General features: G+C 43.2%; 1 protein-coding gene across 6 annotated transcripts in view; it reads right to left on the bottom strand.

Annotated features, from left to right (window-relative positions):
• SFI1 (SFI1 centrin binding protein) overlaps positions 1-22,046 on the bottom strand; it is a 28,873-nt gene extending 6,827 nt beyond the window's left edge. For 2 of the 6 annotated variants that reach the window (XM_053993474.1, XM_053993473.1), the window contains exons 1-25: positions 20,106-20,308; positions 18,033-18,212; positions 16,903-16,974; positions 15,127-15,234; positions 14,875-14,969; positions 13,208-13,325; positions 12,428-12,530; positions 11,385-11,541; positions 10,449-10,610; positions 9,952-10,022; positions 9,126-9,218; positions 8,667-8,764; positions 8,312-8,393; positions 7,222-7,400; positions 6,916-6,991; positions 6,055-6,150; positions 5,550-5,626; positions 4,798-4,900; positions 4,233-4,329; positions 3,434-3,594; positions 2,966-3,040; positions 2,607-2,681; positions 2,048-2,224; positions 1,105-1,238; positions 90-185 (exon numbers count right to left, since the gene is read on the bottom strand). In XM_053993474.1, the coding sequence (XP_053849449.1) occupies positions 90-185; positions 1,105-1,238; positions 2,048-2,224; positions 2,607-2,681; positions 2,966-3,040; positions 3,434-3,594; positions 4,233-4,329; positions 4,798-4,900; positions 5,550-5,626; positions 6,055-6,150; positions 6,916-6,991; positions 7,222-7,400; positions 8,312-8,393; positions 8,667-8,764; positions 9,126-9,218; positions 9,952-10,022; positions 10,449-10,610; positions 11,385-11,541; positions 12,428-12,530; positions 13,208-13,325; positions 14,875-14,969; positions 15,127-15,234; positions 16,903-16,974; positions 18,033-18,212; positions 20,106-20,125 (2,705 nt within the window). In that variant the 5' untranslated portion in view covers positions 20,126-20,308. Of the gene's footprint in view, positions 1-89; positions 186-895; positions 1,011-1,104; positions 1,239-2,047; positions 2,225-2,606; positions 2,682-2,965; positions 3,041-3,433; positions 3,595-4,232; positions 4,330-4,797; positions 4,901-5,549; positions 5,627-6,054; positions 6,151-6,915; positions 6,992-7,221; positions 7,401-8,311; positions 8,394-8,666; positions 8,765-9,125; positions 9,219-9,951; positions 10,023-10,448; positions 10,611-11,384; positions 11,542-12,427; positions 12,531-13,207; positions 13,326-14,874; positions 14,970-15,126; positions 15,235-16,902; positions 16,975-18,032; positions 18,255-20,105; positions 20,310-20,951; positions 21,102-21,961 lie in introns of those variants that run through there. The other 4 variants (XR_008439801.1, XM_053993475.1, XM_053993476.1 and 1 more) reach the window with 4 other exon arrangements.
• Positions 22,047-22,864: the final 818 nt, after the last annotated feature.

Raw genomic sequence — 22,864 nt, 5'->3', positions numbered from 1 at the left:
TCCCTTGGATACAGCTCTCTAATTAGCTGCTCTACTATGCCCACTGTAAGTCACCCTCTTTTCTTTACTTCTAAAATTAGATTTTCTACCTAGTAAAAGGAGGTCCCAGCAGTTCCTTGCTTTCTAGAGATTCCAGAGGGAAGTCAGGCTTCCATGGTGGTAACCTGGCTCGTTGAATGGCATTTCTGGAAAGAAAAACAGAACAAAGAATGCCCTAAGACATGATTATTGTAAATTGGCATCAGCTGGCATTGCAGCTAAAGAAACAGTCCTGTTTCATCATTCATCCCTGCTCTGCAACATTCTCCTTGCATGCAATCCTAATTCTTAAAAGATTAAATGTCAACCTGTATTAATGTGAGAATCTAGTTCACCATGTAAATGGTGGTACCAACACAAAGAATGGTGGAATTAATACAGCTGAACAGGACAGAAACTCTTCTTTTGGCAGCATATACTTGCTTAAAGCAATGTGAAGTTACAATCTTATTTCCCTGTAGGGTTCCTGTCCTGCACTGAGAAGATTCATAGACAATTCTTCCTTGCAACTGCCCCATGATCAATAGGATTTTTTTAAGGAATAGGGAAAAGGGAAAAGAAAGGGGCAAGAAGAAACTTCAGCTTCTGTACACCAGGATCTTGATGATTATCATTTTATCACATGACTTCAGTGCAAAAAAGACAAGAGCTCCAGTGACACTGAGTCACTTGGGCAAGATAAGCTCTCCCAATGGCCCAATCCCATCAAAGCTATCTTTCAATGTTTCTCTGTATAACTGTTCCTATGACAAGTGGCCAATGCTCCACAAATTCAGTTCTGCCTTGAGAAACACAAAGTGGAAGGTCTATAGCTGAGCTGGTTCTACCTGTCACTGGCAAGTACAGTCACAAATACCTTCACTGTGTGTGGGCTGATGCTTGAATTACACAGCAGCTCTTGTATAACTGTACCACCAGCCACATGATGCAGAGTCAGAGTTAAGGACGGAACTAAGTCATCAATGAGAAAACTTGGAAACACAAAAATGAGACAGATAGATTACATATGTGCAAAGTTACTTATATGCCAGAAAAATGGGGGAGAGACTGGAAATTTACACTCACAGGCCACGCAGAACTGAGCCCCCCTCAGCAGGGTGAAGTGGTAGATGTCTGCATTTTGAAGGCCACGGCTCTTCCTCTGATGAATGTCCTCTTGTCTCAGGACTAACATCAGGCTTTTTAAATGTCACTTGCTTCTTCAGAGATGGCAAAAAAGAAAAAGACTTATTTAATTTCTGGAAGAGAGCCTCTGCTTCCACAGCATGGCACAACAATACACTGACTGGTGAAGACTGCAAGCTGCCTGCCAACACAAAGAATAGCAGAGCATCTGATGGCCGAGAGCAGGAAGCACCATGGAGAAGGAACCAAGAAGTCTGATGCCTCCAAACCATACCAGCTCTCTAAACTAAATCAAGAGGTCCACCGTGGTAACATTTGGGTGAGGATAATTAACTGGGTACTTCTGCACTAAGGCAAGCTGCACATTAGCAAATGGAACAACTGGTATCCTGAAAACCTGGAAAAGAGCTGGGAATGCTGCCCAGAAGCAGGAAGAGAGCAGTCAATACAGGCATCCTTTTCACACACAGGGCTGGGTTGATACTCAAAGGCAGAGGTGACACAAGCCCACATATGAAGGTATAAGCAGTGCTAAAGCTAAGACAAGATCAGATGTAGTCTCTAATGCTTCATTCTAGCACAGAATTTAGAGACCTAACCCACATGCAAAGGTTTCAATCAGGAGTATTGTCTATGGCAGAAATTGGCCAGTTTTAAAATAGTTTCATTAAGAAAGGTTCCCAATGAGTCTGAGGCCCTCTAGTTTCAGCTGAATGAAATGCTTTGAACCAGAGATAGAAGTGTATGTAGGATCTAAACAATAGCTGGGATGTGGAGCTCCATGATACATACATGCACATACACACAAACACACATCCCACACACAGAGCAGAGACCAGAGCAGCCCAGTTCTGGATATATATCTGAGCAATCTCTCTTTCACCTCCAGCTGGGGCTGGGTATGGAGCTGTCCCTGCAGCTGTTTGATGCCAGCAGTGTTTCTCAAGGCACGGGTTACACCCTCTCTCAAAGGAGTTGTGTGATGAACTCCTGTGACCTTTTCAATGCCATTTTTCTTCTTCTGCTGCCCCTTGGCAAAACTGAGCCAAGCATCAAATACCTACAAGAGGAACAATGAGAGCTGTGAGTATTACACAGACAGGTTCCAGGCCAGGAACTCAGGAACTCCCCCTGCAGACAGCAACACTCTCCCTCCCTTCCACTGGATAGGAATAGGCAGAGCTACAGCAACAGCAGGACACTGCCACAGTGACAAAGGGACAGAGATTTAAGTCAGCTGAGGCCAGATGGGGAAAAATGTGCATATTTTTAAATTAGCTAAGAAATTTTAGGAAGTTTTCCAGCATCCCAAAATAACATACAGCACCCCAAAGAAGAAAGGAAACAGACATTCAGTGTGCACTCTGCTGACTGCAGTCAAATCTGCATAGGATCTGCACATCAAACTCACTTGCCTGCCCCTGCCCTGCACAGCCCCTTACCTTTCTCTGCACTGAAAGGGACCAGTGCCACAATGCTTGCACTGTCTTCTGCTTTTCCCATTGCTGATGCAACAGCTATTAGGGAAAAAAAATGCACAGCAACCAGGTTAGGAGTTCACATACTCAATACCAGGAACACCAGCCAAAGCACCAAGCAAAGAGGAAGTGATGGTAGAGCCAGAGCAGAAACACCCTCAGTTCACCCAGTCTTTAGAAAGGTGTCTCTTGTGCTAGCTGAACAAAAAAGTCCTGAAAATGTTTAAATAAGGTTTTCTTGGTCCTTGTGTAAACAGAACATGAAGGAGAAGGGAGAATGACTAGCAAGAAGCTAGGTGTCTACCCAGGGAAAAATTCCTTACCCGAGTTTTCCAGCAAGAGAAGGAAGCAGAGCAAAGTCTACGAGTCATTAGTTCATCTCCCCTTCTCTGCAGCAGCTGCAAGGCAACCAAAACAGTGAGTCACTTACAGACAAACCCCATTTATCTAGCCAAATGCTACTGGAACAGCTAGCAAACAGCCTTTATCACCCTCCCTTTGCTCTGGTGAGGCCACCCTCAATACCCAAGTGCCCTACAGTGTAACCCCATGTGCAGACATCTACGAGCCCAGCAGGGATTTCATTTGCAGTAAGCTCAGGTTGTTTTGTTAAGTCTGTTACTTCTATCAGTTTCTTCAGGCAGGACACAGCCATGCTCCTTCCTCCTCAATACACAAAGCTGTCATGCTCCTTCTCAGCCCAGACTGCCATTCCCTCCACCAGGGAGCACAGTGTGTTCTTCCACACCTGTAACTTCCCACAGACTGGGAAGTTTGCTGATCCTTCTCACCTTTTTCCCAAGACACTGCTGATGATAATTTTTCCATTTCACCAGGTACTTCTGGAGCAGGTGCTGCTGGTGGTGCTGTGCTGCCCTGTGGTGCTGAGCCTTCAGCATCAGAGACTCCCTCATTAATTCCTTCCAGTGCAAAAACAGGCTCTGTAAATGCACTGTTAGGGGAAAAGGGAGACTGTTAATCTCAGAGTATCAAGTGATCAGCTACTCTTCCCAACTGTTTCAGCAATACTCAACTTGGACAACACTCAGCACTGACGGTATTCAGTACAGGAAGAACTGTGAAACACTTCATGTAACACACAGGGAGCTGTGACTTGCAAGTCTCCCCTGCTGCCACTGGCATTCTTTACAACCTTTAGGAAAGCCCTCTGTGTTTCAGAGTCCTCGTGTCAAGAATCTACCATGGTATCATGAAAATGCTTGCAGAATTTGAGGGTCTTTCAGTAAGAATTACTAGAGAAAGACTGAAGCAGTAATTGATAACACTGCTTGCATTGCCCTCAAAACAGATGTCTGAGGTTCTCAAAATCAGTAATGGAAAATTCCTTTGAGGAAGGAAGCGTTACCATCCATTATATGGTAAAAAAGAACAAACAGAGAAACAAAAGTAACACAAGCAGCATTCAGCAGATCACTGGAGTCCCAATTCACTCTCCATTCTGTGGGGACATCCTTTGTAAGCCAAGAGACCATCCAGTCACTTCATCTGTACAGATGACACAGCACACTGCTTGTGGTTCATTCACAGACAATGAGGACTTTTGAGAGTTCAACATCTACACCAGCTCACCTAAATCCAAATGTTTTCTGGCCTCCACCACAGCTGTCACCTTCAGATGGCGGTGACAGGCTTGTAGCCAGGCAGTGTCTCTCCACTGCAGCAGCACCTAAGGATGCAATGCAAACAGGAGATGGGACACAGACTGGCACTGCAATGGAAGGGGACACAATGTACTCCCCCATCGCTGGTAACATAACCATTTCCACCTCATTTTTCACATAAGGCTCAGCAGACAGAATTTCCTACAAATTAAATGCAGAAGTATTTCAGAGGGTCCCCTTGGCATTTTTCAAGGCATTCTTCTCTTTCATCCATCCCCTCCCCGCCCCACCTCTCCAATACTACTGTGTCATGCTACTGGCATTTTATTCCTTCTAAGGAATGAGAAAAAGGAAAAGAAAAAGCCATGAGCTCACAGAGACACCTGTAAAAATAGAATGAGACTCCCACTTTGCAGATCTCTCTTAGTAGTGGCTCTTAGATTTAAGTTTTTGGTCCTTCTAATTGTATTATCTGACCCCTGCCTGAACCAGCACCTGTACTCAGACCTTGGCACCTGCTGTACAGATCCTACCTTTGACAGGATTGCTCTCCTGTAGTGCTCATCTGCCCGTGTAGTTGCCTCAGATTCATGTATAAGAGCAAGAGCATTTTCTCTCCACGTACACAGCACCTGTCTGAAGGCAAAAATACACGCAAAAGTTAAAACCAAACCCATTAAGAATGATTCTCACTTGTTCATTTAGCACTTTCCTACTCACAAGGGAACCAAAACCAGCTGCATCTATAAACTCAGTCATGCAAATCAACTTCTGCCCCTTCAGGTCTCTGCTGAAGAGAAGGCAGTGCAAAACAGAACAGTCTGAAATCCAGCAGCTTCAGCTGAGCCAATCGGGCTCTCCAAGTGATTCAGGCTGTATAGCATTAAAATAAATAAGGTAACTAAATAACTACAAACAGTGCAATGTGATAATATCTTTAATCACTCTCCTCACTGTAATGCAAGAGAGGCTCTGCATCTTCCAGGCTGCTTTAATATCACAAAAGATGTAGTTAATACCATAATGATGCAGTTTGATGTCTGATGACTCTTGCAGGACTAAACAGAGATTTAAAAAATAATCAAGAAAAACAAATAGCAAACAGGAAGAGGTTGATTTCTTTTACCTAGATGATCTGCATGCAAAGAAACAGCAATGCATGGCAGAGTCCACTCCCAGCACCAAACATTCAGAAAGTTACAAAAGAAGTTCATGGCAGTGAAAGAAAGTAATGAATTTGACTGCAGTGCAGTCACTTCTCTCATGCTCCTAGGAAGAGGCTCACCGCAGCAGCAGTTGAGTGTGCTGTTTCTCCTTCTCAGCTACTTGATACAGAATGCACTGTATATTTTGTTGGTAAATCTGGGAAAAAAAATAGTATTGAGAGGTAAATTTACCTCAACTGTTAACACCTGTGAGGAGAGGAAACCTCTAGAAACTCTTACTAGCATCTAACTCTTACTAACTTATAAGTAGCCCTGGCAGTAAAATACAGGGGGAAAAATAAAGCCACTGAAATAAAATGCTGCTTTGCTGTAGCAAGCAGTCACTACACAATAGTTAATGCTAGCTGTGATATACCATTCACCAGTGCTACAAGATTACCTTGGTTCTTCTGCTCCAAAAAGCAATGCCAGAGCTCATACAGCCCTACATACAAGAGCCTCCATTCTAGCTTGCACATGTGATGTGTATGTGCCTCCAGTGAAGCAGCGTGAGAGCTCTTCAGCTCTCACTGAAACACTACAGCACATACAGACAAGTGCCTCAAAAAGGCTGTTCCATCCTACCTTCCAAGCTGCCAAGGTCTTGCCCAGCAACACATGTTGATAGTGCAGATCTGCTTGCACCAGCTTCCTCCATTTCTCACGCTGATGTCCCACATACTAGAAGGAGAAAATGGAAAAAAAAACCAAAAATACATACACATGAAGAAGGGAAAATAAGTAATGGCAGAGACAGGAGGGAAAAGGAGCATTTCCATTCTCTGGAGAATCAGTCCTTCACCTTGCTGTAACAGCTTTTCATTCAAACTGATGCTGCACTCTGCTCTGTCCCCAAAATGCCTAGTTGAGGTGCTTTTTTCCCCTGCCCTTTGCAGGAATTCTCTTGAAGACTGATGTAAACCACTCAGGTTAACAGGTCTGCATCAACACAGCAGCTCCAACTATAAAATTCTCAGCGATTTTTAAGACATGAGGCAAGGCACATCTGGTCCTTCATATCATGGTAAGGAAAAGGGACTCACCATGAAAGTATTCTGTGACAGTGTTTATGACAACCTGTAACACAAATACAGGTCATACACAAAGGCCTGGCTGCAAACTTCTAACTTGAATTTTGAGAAAGAAACACCCAGTAGTGGGTAGGGACAATTTCATCACACTAACTCTGATTACATTCCCAGGTACATCTAAACCATATTCCTATTCTTACCATATCTAGATACATGAACAAAAAGAATTCCCCCTTCTCCCTACACAGTTCCTGTTCCACCCACACCAAACTGGTTTTATCCACATGAAAAGGGAGGAGAGCTTAGGAATGATTAGTGTTTAAAATAAACAATTTCACTTCTAGCCATATGGGTACAAGCAATTCAAACACAACAGGAAGACTTCACGCTCTTCCCCATTTGCTAACTCTCTCACCTCTCTCCACTTGTTCCAAGTCTGCTGTAGACACTTTGAACAGTGAAATTTTAATGCTTCTGTCTCCTTGAGCCTCCTATAAGAAAAATAATTATTTGTCCTACAATGCAATCCATGTTACTGGGCACTTCTAGCACAGACATGAGTCCACATTTGTTATTTTCAGTAATTCATTTACTGAAGACAACTTAGTAGACTCCAAAGCACTAAAAGGAGCGATCACCATTGTGAATTAAATGCTGTTTGTCCAAAGCAGGCTGCCACAGGGCCAATCCACATCATTCTCTGTTTCAAAATAAATCTTACTCTGTTTCTCTCTCCTGAGTCTTTTGTTTCCACAGACAGAAGGCCTTTAGCAGCAGCTGCTTTCTGTAGTGATCTCCTGCACGAACCAAGCCCTCCTGCTCCTCCAAACGTGCAGCTGCTCTTCTGCGCCAGCAGGACCAGCAGCAGCGCAAGAGCTGCCTTTCAAAATGGAGGACAGCCTGAGATGAGGGAAGGTGGCAGTGAATGCACAGCACAGGCAGCTACAAACAACAGGAAACATCTTAAAGATGACATGCACAGAACTGTCCAATGTTTGTTTTTCTGAGGCTGAACAGCAAAGCCCCTTTGTGGTGAGGCTATGTAACCTGCTCTGCAGGTACCTATGTGCATGTGGGTGGAGGAGCTGTTACCAAAAAACAGCAAGCCAAAGAGAGGAAAAACACAAGCTGATAAATAGCACGTGAAGGACTCCTAAGAACTGATAAGTTCCAGAAACCAGTCCTGTTGAATGTACAAGAACTGATAATCTCCCTCCACCAAGGGTGAGCCATATCTGCACAAAGACACCCACATGTGCTACTGTCAACTTGGAGTTCTGTAAGAGACCACATAAAGGCCATAGTGGCTGCTACATGTAAAGACTCCAGGACTACATATATATATATATATATATATATATATATATATATATATATGCACAACACCCCCCCCCCTTAAAAAATGAAGGGCCCTGTAAAGAACTTTACAGACACCTACCTAGAAGCAGCTAATTTCTCAGTACAACCATGCACTTCTTAAATGACTGGGGTTGGCCATTTAGTATTATTATTATTTCAACAAAGTAACTATGAGACTGTGTGAGAGAGAGAGAGCACACACACATTTACAGGGTGAGGGAATAAGTGAATGAACTATGTAAATGGAAATCCTCTAATATTAACTTGTTTCTATTATTAACAAACTACTTAACTTAAAAAAGGTGATCAGTAAATACTGGTTGTAATCCCTTTCCCCTGACTTGATCCCTCACCAGGGAAAAGAGAATTTACAGCAACCAAGTCCACCTCATGCTAACTCATATTCACAGACAGTGACTATTTCCTAAGCAAGGTACAAGAGTTACATTTACCCTCTTCTCTCCCATTCGATATCCTTGCAGCTTGCAGACCTTCCGCAGCCATGTGTCAAATACCTGTCTCATCAACACCCTCCTGTCAAGCAAAAAGGGAGAATGTCAGCACACAGGAGACAATTCCTTCAGAAAACATACCGGTCTTATGAATGTCAGCAGACTAAATGAACCTCAATCTCCCTCTTACATTCCAGAGAGATGCAGGAGATATAAATTGTTCATTACTCACAGAAAATGTCAGAGCAGTTGCCATCAAGTCATGCCCCCAAAGGTATTACCATACTTAAGAAGAGAACCAAAAGCCCACAGATTCCGCATTTATACAAGTCTGTATTAGTATTTCTCTGCATACCTGTAATGGGCATGAGCCACTGATGTTAAGGCCTGATGCTGTTCTTCCTCCTTCTCTTCCAAACAGGACTTCCAACGGTTCCAGTACTTCTGCAGCACCTGAAATAATATAAGAAAGACACAAAACCCCCCAAAGATATCCAGTGAGGAGAAGAAAGCAAAGAAATAAATTATTAAAGTCCTAACGAAACTGCATACTGCAATGGCTGTCTCCTGCACTGCTTCATATACCAAACTTTATAGAACTCCTACAAGTTTTTCTGATTTAAAAAAAAATCCACCATAAACACAGGGAAACGAATCACTAAACATATATAAGAGCGGCAGTTGACTCACACAGATTTTCTGTGGCTATTGGTATTTAAGAACAAAGTCACTGCTGTAATAAAAAAGTACTTTGTAGGTGACAGTGGAAGTCAAGCTCAAGACAAACTGACACAAGAACCAAAGTCAAACTCACTGTAACTTGATGCTGACAGGATGACACATCTGTTCTCATTCGCTGAAGACGAGTGTCCAGGACATTCTGCCGAAGACCCTTAAGGCCAAGTTCCTGTAACCACAAGAAATAAGCACAACTTTCATTTGTAATCCAAATCAGGCAATTTAGAACTGATCTACTATCCTAGAATCCCTTGAGTGGGGGCAGAACATGGTAAATAGCAATATGAGAGCATCCTACTTCAAATCACTAATCATCCTGCTCTTATAATCACAAATGTTTTCACTTCATGATCCAAACCAGTTTATTGGTATTCTTTTAATGACCAGTACTGATCCAACCTTGAAAATAGTTCACTTCCAAAAAGCTGGAGGCTTGCTTGTGCTCACCTTTCAGATAGCCTTCAGGGATTTATTTTTTCTTTAAAAAAACCCTAAAACCTAAACAAAACCCCAAAACACTCAACTACTTGCACATGCAGCAAATCATCTTTGGCCTCATGTGAAAAGTAGCATGCACACATTACTGCAGGGAAAAAAAAATAATTCTTGTAGTAAACAGCATAAGAAAAAAAAAAATCAAGGGGAAAAGGCAATCCCATGGTGGAATACCAGCAAGCAGGTAACACAACACCCTCAAGATGAATCTACTTCACCAGTTTCCCAAATGGATGAATAGCTGTTCTGGAGATCAGCAGTTTCCCCATTTGGATTCAGCTGACAGATTCCAGAATAGTTGAAATTTAGAAACCTGGTGTATCTCCCACTTAACACCTGCTCACCACTGTCAGTGTTAGAGGGACACTCCACAGCCCCTCCCACCCGGCACATAACAGTGCTCTTACCAACAGGTGACACTTGTAGTGCTTTTCAGCCAGCTCACACTGCTGAGCCTCTTCCACACACAGCACAACATCTGTCACTGAGTTAAAGTATGTTTTACACAGAACAACCTTCTCCCACAGAGGGGCACTACATCTCCATCTGAATTTGCTTCAACGTTTCAATGTCCAGCACTGTTATCTACAGAAGTTTTGACTACAGACAAACTTTTAGATTTTGTTGGCTTATCATGTTTCTGATTCACTCTAAGTGAATCCATAAATTATCTTAACAACCATAAATTACCTTCTGCAGGCTCTAATATACTCTTATACAGCTGCCAACATACTGTAATGACAACAGTTTAATGAATTGTTAGTATGGCATTACACACACATAATGACAACACGTTCGTTGTGACTCGTGCTACTGCACAACGTTCCTGCTTATTAACTGGATCTTCCCCCTGCAGGAATGCTTCTAAGGTGTCTTTGCAAGGGACTAAACACAGATTGGATACAATGCTTCCAGTGTGCAAAGACTCTCCATAAAGCAATCCTCGTTGCTTGTTTTTCCAGGTCACTTCTGTGATCACGCATTCTTCTCCTGCACTTCCATGACAGCTGCCAATCGGAGAAGCACCTCCGGAGCGTCCTGCTTCGGTGAAACTCTTGGGCCAGCTCTGGAAGACAAACACAAATCACTTATGGCTTGTTCTGTCCTAGGCTCATTCATATCAGATGAGATCCTGGCATCTGAGCCACTGGCTCACAAGTGACAGGAGCTCTAACACTGAAAAATGGTTACAAGAATTCACATTAACGCTCAGCTACAGATCATATTCTTCCTACTGATCACAAAAGCAGTTTTAAAGCAGTAACCTACTGTACTGACTTAAAAGAGGGAAGTTAGGACAATGTATTACTTGTGCAACATACTCAAACTTGCTTACATTTCAGCACACTCGTATTACTAGTTCCTACACATCCAAGCTAGATTCTTTTCCACTGCAACCAATCAAAAAGCAATTCATACAAATATCTGAACTCATTCCCATTCAAGGGAAGAAACAAAGGAACTGGTGTAATAATCTTTACCATCCTACAGGAGTTGTGATTTGACTGATTATGAAGAAAGCCCACAGACTGACTGATCAAAGTCTTCAATACATCCTTCTCATAGATATCTCAGTCAAAATCCAAGAGACAATATGCAAGTTTTCATCAAGGGAATTGTAAAGCATTTTCTTTTAAATCCCGTGGAAAGAAGGAGATCTTCCTGACAGTTCAGCATATGACCTAAGCCAGCCAGGTCTGTCAGTGCACAGCCCAAGCTGCATCTCATGACCTGGGTGGGCAGAGACATTGTAGTGTCTCCTAGAACAGAAAAAACCATCACCACGCCCTCAGCAAAGAGGCTGAGCCCTGTTCTGTCCCAACTCACCATTTTCACTCACCATTCTGGCGTTTCTTTACTCTGTGGAGGTTCAGGTATCCCAGCCATGCTCCCATGCATCTCCTCAATTCCCAGTGCTGATGGTGAGTTACTGCCCTGGTGTCCTTTTGCTTCTCATTCTGGGTGTGTAAATACAGCTCCCGCCACTGCAACCAAGCCTGAAGGAACAATTAAGGGGCAAGGGCAGTAAGGGGAAAAAACAGACAAGATTAGGGAAGTAGAACAAAGAGAAGGAGAAGAAGAACACACACACAATAAGAAATTCCATGTAAGTTCTAAAGGTGAAAGCCATGGGCAATGAGGTTCCCGCCCAAAAAAAGGGGAAAAAACCAAACAACACCCAAACAAACACCAAAAGAATGTCAGCATAGAAAACGTCAAATATTTTTTCACTCTTTTAAATACTTTCCCACTTCTTCCCATTAAAAATACTTTTCTTTTGCCAACAGGCTTTCTTTCAGATTATTTTCATATAAAAGGGAATCACATCATGAGACACTATAAGACTTCCCAAGCCACAAGTTTCTTTCCTTAGCAGAATACTGCTCTAAACCAGTATTGTTGCATCTTACAGTGCAGGTCAAATTAAATACCATCCCTTCTTTTTAATGAAATGGACAAAAAGCCACAGTTTCAGTGAAAGAAAAAAAGAAACCCATGCTGTTTTCACTTCAGCTAAGATCAACCATCTGGACAACACTCTCAGTCATCAGATTTAGTTTTAAGTAGTCCTCCAAGAAGAAAGAAGTTGGACTTGATGCACCTTGAACTCTGAGAGGTTTGGTGCTGTAACCACTTCCCTGGGGAGCCTGTTCTAGGGACTGACCACCCTCTCAGGAAGATCCTTTTCCTAATGTCCAGTCTGAACTTGCCCTGACACAGCTTCATTCCGTTTCCCCATGTCCTGATAAGATATTCCATCATAAGTACTGCAATTTTCAAAGTAAATTAGTACAAGGCCTAATTTTTATTCATCTCCAACATTTTCACATGTGTGCAACTTAAACATTACAAATTGCAGTAGCTGAAGCTCCTGAGACTTACTCGAAATTGCAGGCTCTGGGCCCAGTGCTGCAAAGCCAAAATATTCATTTTATGTCCAGAGCATTTCTGGTAGTATTGTCTTCTCCACACTGCCCATGAAATGCTGCCAAAACAATGTTACAGACAAGTTCAAACACAGGTGCCATATTTTGGTGCAAGAAATCACTTTCATCTGACTGGAAAAAGGTATGAACAACAATCTTTTCAAAGAATCATCAAATGGTTTGGGTTGGAAGGGACTTTAAAGATCATCTTGTTTCAATCCCCTGCCATGTGCAGAGACATTTTCCATTTCCCACATTGCTCCAAGTCCCATGCAAACTGACCTTGAACACTTCCAGGGATGAGGCATCAACATCATCTCTGGGTAATCTCCAGGTTTCAGTGCCTCCCCACCCTCAGAGTAAAGAATTTCTTCCTAATATTCAACCTAAATCTACCCTCTTTCAACTTAAAGCCATTCCCCTTTGTACTCTCACTGCATGCCCTTGCAAAGGCAAGCCTTCCTGCAGGCTCCCATTAGGCATTGGCAAGCTGCTATATAACATCTTAAATTCACAGTCTGTGGATGTGCCAGAAGAACTCACACATCCCAGAAAGCAACAGATTTCTTAAAAAAAAACCAAAACAAAACAAAAATAAAAACCAAAAAACCAAACACTGAACAAAGTCATGGTGTGACTTTTTATCTTCTATCTTTTAGGAAAAGATAACATAACACAGATAACAGCCATGGCCTTATGGCCAGCACCTCTCTGCCTGTTTGTGTTCCATCCTTACCGCAAACAGCTTCTTCTCCTGAACGCCAGTGCCACAGACTGCATCCCATGTTTTGTCCTTTGAACGTCAACATAGACCAGCCAGTGCTGCCAGGTCCTGAGCAGAGTTTGCCTCTTTGCTGTGCATGACAAAGAACGGCAGCATCTTAAGTTCTGGAATCTGGCACATCTTAACCACTCCATCACAGCTCGCCCCCGACTCCTGTGTCCTCAACCTGCAGGGACACCTTGTGGAAAAGCCTGAAATGACAGCGACCCTCCCTCTGCTCGAGGGCGTCACAGTGAGAAGTCTCGGAATCGCTGACAGCACCGTCCATGCCGCTTGTTCAGAGCAGCGTGAATTATCGGACAATGGCCGATAATCGCTTTGTCTTCAGTGCTTACAGGGGAAATAACTGTAGAACATTAATTAGTCAGCGAAACGACTGTACTGGGTAAGAATTAGAGGATTCTCTTTGGTTTGTTAAAAAAAAAAAATGTGTATCAGGTTCATCAGTTACTTTTCAAGAGTTATTCTCTCCTACAACCAGAGAAATGAACCAGAAACAAATCAACTTTATTTAGCAGGCTGGTCATACAGCTAAAAACAGAAGTGGTGTCACAAATTCCAGTTTACCACTTAGTGCAGTACACTGCATATTCTCCTCACAGCAGGTTGGCCTGTCAGAACTGACACTACTAAATAAAAACTGTCATTGATTCTATGCCACTTTATACACACACATAAAGGAACCCCAGACTTTTCCTTTTTAGGATTTCCTTGTGAATCAAGCATTAACCTACCTTGAAACAGGTCACCTTTTTCTATTTTTGACCAAGTAACACACAGCTTCTGCTGTAAATACTCTGGCCTCACTCAGTAAGAAAGAAGTCTGGACAGCCTGTCAGTTTGTGTCCAAACGTGCCAGTCTCTAGGACATTCTGAGGCTACGTTCATGTGCAAAGAGAGCAGTTAACTTATTCTGCAAATCAGCAGAGAACAAAACCTCAGTATCATCCTTAAACAAGATGATACTGAAATGATGACACTGATGATACTGAAATGAAAGGTTTCATAAACCTCCCTTCAGTAAAACATATTCCCTGAACCCAAGAAAATTGCTACCAGTACAGACAGCTCCAAGTCAAATCCCTTGCAGAGCAAAGAACCTACACAGTAAGACAAAGGGCACTTCAAAAGTTTGGGCTTCTTTCAATTGCAAGACACAAGCTAGAAGGAACAGCCAATAGATATAAAATAAGTGCTGTTAAAAGCACAGGGAATTATTATCTAATGTCTATAGCAACAGCTGACAGAGAATTCCAGCAAAACATTAGATCAAAAAAACATCTACTTGAAAACATATTCTAATTAAGTAAAAAAAAAAACAAACAAAAACCAACCAAACAAAAAACCAACCAAAAGTCAAGTTACCCACTCAAAAACAACCAGAGCAGATGGAGAGGCTCTTAAGCTTATCCACTGGCACCCCTAAATAACTATATAGGAACACCCTATAACAGAACCCCCCTGCCATCTGCTCCTGCAAGCACTGCACTACCATGGGGTGGGGGAGCTCAGGGTACAAACATGCACAGGGGACACAGATTTTGGTTAAAAATTCCCACTGGAAAAACTCCCATCTCAGTATGTCCCCAAATACTGGTAATTAGCATCACTTCACTTACCATGAGACTCTGCAACATAGTATTTGCTCCTCTTTCCTTGCTGTTGGCATACATAGGCTCTCCAAGCCTTGAATATCAAATTAAGAAGTAAATTCCTGAAGAATGAAAGTGCCATTCAGTAAAATATTAAAATAAGCAATGAAAAGATTGTTCTTGGCCTAGATGTCCCATGGATGGAACTTGCTCACTGGTACTAAAAGCTCCTTCAGAAAATTTCTCATGCACACCCTAAAGGGAAGTAATTTCACTAACCTGTAATGGTTATCTGCTCTGAGGCTGAGCTTCCTTTCTCTGCAAAGTGTCCACTGCTCCTTCCACTCTCCAAAAGTTTTCTGAAGAATCTTCTGATCATAAAAACATCTAAACAGTTGAAAGATTTGGACAGAAGAAATGTCATACAGATTTCCAGAGTGACCACAAATCAGTTTTAATTAATATTACACCACTTCTTCTCCAGGCTTGCCTGATTAGCCTAACATCTAATTGCATTTAAAACCACTACCCTAGTGTGACATTTATTCGAAGACTCTGTGAAGTACTGCAAGAAGGAATCACTCTACTGACTGTAAATATTTCACATAAAGACAAGGAATAAAAGACAGATGTTGTTAACTTGTCAAACATCAGAGTATCAGCTGACTTTAGACCTACTCACATCTTTTGTCCTCAGTTCTGTGTTTTACTCTAACAATCAGAACAGTAGATAACAATATATGTATTTTCCTTTCTAATCTTGTTCTTTGCTATTTTAACACAAAATATTTTTAATATATAAATAAATACAAAAGCTACAACAGATTTTATAATGATTTGATGTTTTTATCATGTAATAACAGCAGAATTAGGCCCAGAATACCTAGAGGTCTCTCAGTGAAACATATCAATCCTCCCACAAGCTGCAATTCACAGCCACCTACCCCAAGCCAAGCTGCTAAGTCATTCCAAGCACTCATGCAGAAAAGGAAAAAAGAAAAGAGCTATATGTTATCTTTTTGGATTTGATGCATTAACAGTATTGCACATGCATTAACAGGTATTAGAAATTAAAACTACAGAGAATTGGGGACTTTTAATTCTAGAAAGGCAATTCATTATTGCTTGTGCTCCTTGCTGGTCTTTATAAAATCTGTTTCCCCTAAAAAATAAATTCATCATTGTGCTGAATTGACAGACAGCCAAAGTAGTGCCAACTCAGTAGATGGGACAAGAGGAATGCTGAGGTTCACAGGACAACTTCCGTTTACCGACAAAGCCAGGAACAGAAGATATTTGATACAGAAAAGCGAAACTGAATGAGTAAGGACCTGATCTTACTCCAAATGCAAGTCTTCCCACTGGAAACTGCTTCGGTTCCCAAGGGTGTGGTCAAGCAAGAATGAACATGCAAATTAATGCAAAACAAGAAATGAATATCAAAGCATGGGGTTTCAGTAGCTCACAGAACACTGACAGCAGAAAGGAATTACCTGCCACAGGTATTTCCAAGTCAGACAGATAACAAACACACACATACATACATTAAGAACAACAGTGCAAACACTAATATATTAACTGAATTTCATATTAAGAGTTGGACTCAATGATTCATGTGGGTCCTTTCCAACTCAGAATAGTCTGTGAAATCTCTGTCATCATAACTTTGGGAAATAGTTACATTTAAAGCAGATATCCCAATCACAGCCCATCATTTATGTGCACATACTGGTCAACTTTATCAAAACACGATTCCTATTAATTTGGTTAATAGAAGTTTAACCATGATTATTAAAAACAAACAAAAAAGCAAGAGCAAGAAAGGTACCTAAAGAAAATGTTCAAGTGATCTCAAAATACATCAAAATATTTTCTTGGCAGCCAGTACTCTCTTAGCCCAGTGGTTTACCATTAAACCATATTAAAAAAAAAAAACAAAACACAACCAAAACAAAACAAAGAAAACCCCTAAAACAAAACAAACAAACAAAACCCCCCAACAAACAAACAACAAACAAAAAACCCTCCACCTCCGAGTTCTGTAATTTTATCTACCTGGCTTTGGAAGGGAGAACTTGTCCAAATGTCATTTTTGCCCACAGATAGAAAAACTTCCTTGCTAGGTATCTGGAATACAAGGAAAGATTAGTTGCCTTTGTACTCCTCTTCTCTACTCCTGCAAACTCACAAGCAGTAGTGAAAATAGGAATTTTTATTCTAGTTTCAGTAATAAAAGTAAGGGTCTGGTTTTCAGAGATCATTGCATATATGAAATATTTAGACCCTGAAATTAGTACCTGCAACAGAGCAATTCATAAAGCATAAAGAGGCCCAAGCATCATTGCAAAACTTGAATTGGGATGTACTTCTTTAGGAATGCTGGGTAGCCAAAATGCCTTCCAAGCAGCCCTCTTGCACCCAGTGATACTACTGAGCAGGGTGCTGGCTGGCTGGGAGCCCTTTCTGAGGCTTCAATGTGGTAACATCACTGTTTCCCCCAAGTCAACCAGCTGAGTCCAGAATACTTGAGCCAATCTATTGTCTGGCCCTTCCTGAAGCCAGCAAATCTTCCTTCTTCCCACCTCCCCTCAGCAGTTCCACATCTCCACAAGCTTTTCCCAACACCAGCTCAGCTCACTAATGTGTTACTGTGACACTATCACCCTTCCCCTCTTTTTTCCCAATGGATTTCAGAGTTAGCTGGCACATGGAGGGCCCAATAAGCACCAAAGGCTTCACAAGGTGATGAGTTAAAGCACACAGCCAGGAAGGGGGGCCTCACTCTTTCAGTAGGTCTGAGCTGCTCCATCATCTCCAGCTGCTCAAAAAATGATGGGCTTTTAATCTGTACGCAATTACAGCCCACCTTTGTCAAGATTCTTTCAACAAACAAAAGAAGCAAATAAAAAACACTGGAGGAGGGCAAGAAGAAATCATTACACCTGGCAGTATATCAAATAATGTTGTTAAATAGCCATTTTTAAATTTACCTTTGAAAGTAAAAAATATGTGAAATCTGACTGTCAATCCTCATCCTCAAGTTACCATAAGGCATCTTCAGAACTGTCTGCCACGGCCATGAACTAAAACTTGTGCTGTAACTTGCACTGGTATAATTAAACCCAGACATTTTCAGGTCTGAACCCCTGCTCCATTTAGTGAAAAATATGTTTTGTACTTATCACCTGCTTTGGAATTCTTTTAACATTCTTCTTTGACTCTGGGCATATCCATCTTGACCTGGCTTGTCAGGACCTCTGTCCTGAAATTCATGTGTTGCAGACTGGGGAGCAACAGATTGTTCAGCTGCATGGACTTGATGCTCAGGTGGTGGCTGGCTTTCATGCATCATCAGGGATTTTGAACTCAAAAGGAAAGCAGAAATATTTTGTGGAAAACTGTATTACCTGCAAAGAAGTGGCTTTATTTCAATAGCTTGGTCAGTAACAAAGGTATCTAATCAAACACAGAACATGACAGCTACAAAATGCTAAAACATTTCTTGTTTCTTTATCAGGTGTTTTTCAGTATCAGGAATTTTAAACTTTCCCCAACATAACCAGGAAGATACATTTCAGTGCAATCATGGCACAGACAACTCTTTCCTCCTCTAAAGTTGAAATGAGAAATCACTGAAATGCATTTGTGTGCACACAGGGTGTCTTGACTGACAAGCTCTGACTGTGGTTTTCTGCCTTTTAGTCTCAAACATATCAAAGTATTCTGCCTACTGCTGATAAATTCTCTTGAGCTCTAGTGAACTGAAGTGAGATTCCCATTTTAACATAAAATGCTCTTTTACAAGCTCTTTCCTAGTGTTGTTCATATTTTAACTGTTTCTCCTTAAAACAAAACAACTGAAAATCTCTTCCTGTTTTTACATATTCATCATTGAAAAACAAAATTAGACATATTTTTCTATCACACAGTTTACTTTCACGTGTAGTTCTAATCTGAAAAATAACAAGTGTGTTTTTATGAATTCTAAATATTTTTTCTTGGTAATTTTCTGAAAACAAGGATAAAAAAAACCCTATGCAGATAAAACTTGCTGCACCGGTTCCATTGAAGCTTCTTTCCCAAAACAAATGCTGCCACCACCCTGAAAATTTGCACATTGGAAACACAAACACATTCTTGAGTTCCAGAAGAGGATAATCTGAAATCTTACCCTAATGATCTCCTGAACTGAATTAGAGAAAACATGGCTGCAGCCAGAAAAAAAAAAGTTGTTTTCACAAAGTGACTGGAACAATGCAAGTTTCAAAAGTTCAACTGAATAACCACTGTTAACAAATCACTGGGAGGAAATACAGTATTTTTGGCTTGTTCCAGCAAGCTGCAAAGAGTTAAAAATAAAAGTTAATGGAAAAAAACAAGACCTGTACTTTGTGTGAGAAATTCTTGTTATATAACATATTATCTGAATGTTTTCTGAAAGTGGTAGGCCTTGTCCAGCAGACAAAAGAATTCTGTTCACATAAAGATGTGCAGTTAAGGCAACTCTAAGCACGTTTGAAGAGGAGTTTCAGGCACTTTAAAACTGGTGCAAAACAGTTTTCAGCACAAGTTTTTGCACACACCTATCAGGCCCAACTCCCTTTGAAACTATTTCATCTGCCCCAAAGATAAACCTGGCCTGACTATATGCAATGACCTTACACAAAGGAACTGAAAAAGCAAACCTGGGTAAAACATGCAGAAGTTTTGTATGAAAGTCTAAGGTGTAAGAGCATCTAATAATTTTCCAATATATGTACTTTTATTCCTCTATTTGGAACACTGTTATGTGCTGCATATATTTAATGATTACAGCCTATGTCCACCAAAATTTATGGCAAGTGACCATGAAAAATAAGAGTCAAATGATCATTTCTCCCTTTTAAAGTCAGAAAACAAAAGAATGGGAAGAATAAGAGAACTAACATGGAGTAAATCTGTGGCTGGACCGACAGCTGTGTCCAAATACCTTAGGTTCCAGTGTCTCAAGCTCAAGAACATCAGTTTTATAAGTAAATGTTATGATAATGTAAACCCACATAAAAGTTGTGTTTCACGATCAGTTTGGGGGTTAGGTGTTCATAGTTTTTTTACTGTGTTTTTAAGAAGAACATTTTCTGGCTAACAAAGTTCCACAGAGACTAATAAGCCTTTCTGTGAGAATAAGTCAACTTTCTTCTGTCCCATGGAAATCTTAAGATGTCATAAAATAAATTACAGCTGAGGTCTTTAAATAGCAGCTTCTTATTACTGCTTACCTGCTCCTGAATTTCTCCATTTCACTGTGGTTCCAAGCCTACAGAGAGTACAAATGCACTCTCTGCTCTGCAACGTTGTTTATTATCTTTGGACAAAGCATAAATGGGTGCCTGTTACTTGTGATGAATCCATCACATGGATCTATGCTAAATGCAGTCTGTATCATAAAAATGACATGACTTCCACTCAGATTTATGCTGCACTCAAACAGCATAATACAACTCCAGATATTTAACATGAAAATCCTCTGCGTGTCTCACTTAGCAACCTGTGCTGGCTTAATGTAATGGTAATAAAGTGATAACCATTTGAATCCTACGGCAGCAATTCTGCCCACCTAAACAAAAGGGTGCTAGAAAGGTGCTGTAAAAAGTAAACTACTCCAAGTTACGTGCCTCTACTTAAAAATAAATTAATAACTAAGGGTGACACCATCAGCAGCTGATTCATTTTCATTGCTGGCTGGGTTTTTTTTTTTTCAAACAGTATGTTCCTCTCCTTCACAAGCACTTAGAAATGAAGAAAACAATGAGTTCCATCTAGCTCCAGTGAGAACTTCTCCATGCATGGAACCCTGTGACTTCCAAAGGTCTTGGGAAGAGTCCGATTCTGTGGAAACATCTGGAATTATGGCCAGGCATCTCCTTTTAAGTGTGAGATCCAAAATGGATTTTTCTATAAGCATTAGTTATCGTGTGATAGAACCCCCCCCCCAAAAAAAAAAAAAGCCAACAAAACCCACCCCCTCCCCCCTCCCAAAAAACCAACCAACCAACCAACCAAAAAAAAATCTAACAAACACTGAAACCAAACAAAAGCAGCTTAAAAACCAAACAAAACCCTACAAGATTCTTCTGGAGTTTTACTGCACGAGATTCCTTTCAGCAGCTCTCTGTACCCTGAACGCTTTCTGTGTTTGTGGACAAACACTGGAGACCCGCACGACGCTGCTCCACAACCCCGCCGTGAGGGACTGCGGCAGCCGCCCCCGCCCCGCCGAGGGCCGCCACGGACCCCGGGACCGGCGGATACGGCACCGGCAAACGAGACGGGCGGAAAGCAGCGGGGAAATCCACAGCAAACGGGAGAGAAGCGGAGCGAAGGGCCAGCAGCGCCTGAGGCGGCCCTGCCATGAGGGGCGCGCGCTCCCCGCCCCGCCCAGACCCTGAGCGGGGCGCCCCCGTGCGGCGGGGCGGGCGGGCGGACAGCGCCCCCGTGCGGCGGGGCGGGGCGGGCGGACAGCGCCCCCGTGCGGCGGGGCGGGGCGGGCGGACAGCGCCCCCGTGCGGCGGGGCGTGCGGGCGGACAGCGCCCCCGTGCGGCGGGGCGGGGCCGAGCCCCGCTGTGACCGGGATTTACCGAGCACAGGCACGGACCGCGCAGGGAGAGGGAACGGCCGTGGCAGGGAGCTGTTGCTGCACTTGGGAAAAAACTGCGTTCTGCCACTTCTGTGCCTCTGGACATTTCTGCTGTGAGCATCAAGTTACAGGCACCTGTGGCAGATGTGCCTTTGGGAGCCAAAAAAAACTGTTTTAGCTCAAAACAGCGACGTGCACAAAGGTGACAGTGAAACACAACGTAGTTCAGGCCTTCTCAAAGCCTACAGCATCTCATAATAACCACTCGGCTCGAGGCTGGTGGCCCACTGGTTGCTATGGAGTCTCCCTGTGTATTTGTTTGGAAAGCGCTTGTTGGCTTCAGAAGACTTGGCAATAGTTACACTGCTGTCTCATTAATGCAGCACTTTGTCACGAAAAAAACAAGAAATTTATTTCTCATATATTTCTCTCGTTCCACAGGTAACCAGACTTTAATTCTAGTATTCAACTTCATTAGAGATCAGGGAAGAGAATACCTTATTTACCAGATCCTACACGAAATTCGTTGTTCCTACACAGACCTCGCTGCCCAAGGTGTTTGGAAACTCTGTGGCCCCGCTGGGTTCCTGTGGCAGAATGAATGCAAGTGCCGGGGACAGAGCTGTGGACAAACGGAGCAGGCCATCTGGCTCAGTAAATTCCTCAAACTGATGTTGAAAACAATGTCTGCTCCTTATTAGCAAAAACTGAAAGACTCTTCCGGTGCCTCCGAACAAGCTGCTCCGCTCACTGCACCAACCCAGTCCTGCTATCCCACGGGAATGCCAGACTCCAACCTGACAGGAGCCCGGGGCGGGTTGAGAACACCGGGACGCTGCGCTCACACTGCGGGGCTGGGCAGCGGCGCGGGCTCGGCCGGACCGGCCCTGCCACCCGCGGGAGCCGGGCCGCGCACGGCGGGACGCGAAGGCGCTGCCGGGCAGCCCCCCGAGCCCGCCAGTGAGCACGGCGAACGCGCGGGGCGAGGGGAGCGCCCGCCGAGCGCCCTCCCAGCCCATCTCAGCCGCGATCGCCCCGCCGCTTCCCGCCCTTCTCTGACCCCGCGCTGCCCCCGAGGCAAGCCGGGGACGCGGACACGGCGTCAGTCGCGGGACGGGGACGGGCCGATCCCGCCGCCACCCCGCATATGGCGCGCACCGCGTCCCGCCGGCGGCCGCCTCCCCCGCAGGGCTGCCCGCCCAGACTGCCTGCAGGCCCTCGCCGAGCCCCGCGCCTCTCCTCACCCACCGCACCGTTCGCAGGGTGAGACGCCGGCTCCGCGGGCGGCCGGCGGCGGGGACACAGGGCGGGAGCGCGGCCCGGCCGCCGTCAGCGCCTCCCGCCGCCCATTCGCGGGCAGGCGGCAGGCGGGGGAGCCCCCGGCGCGCGCGCCCCACGCG

The sequence above is a fragment of the Vidua macroura genome, chromosome 18 (assembly GCF_024509145.1).
Source record: "Vidua macroura isolate BioBank_ID:100142 chromosome 18, ASM2450914v1, whole genome shotgun sequence".
Lineage (NCBI taxonomy): Eukaryota > Metazoa > Chordata > Aves > Passeriformes > Viduidae > Vidua > Vidua macroura.
Note: the sequence above shows the minus strand (reverse complement) of the source record. Positions and strands in the feature narration are given on the sequence as shown.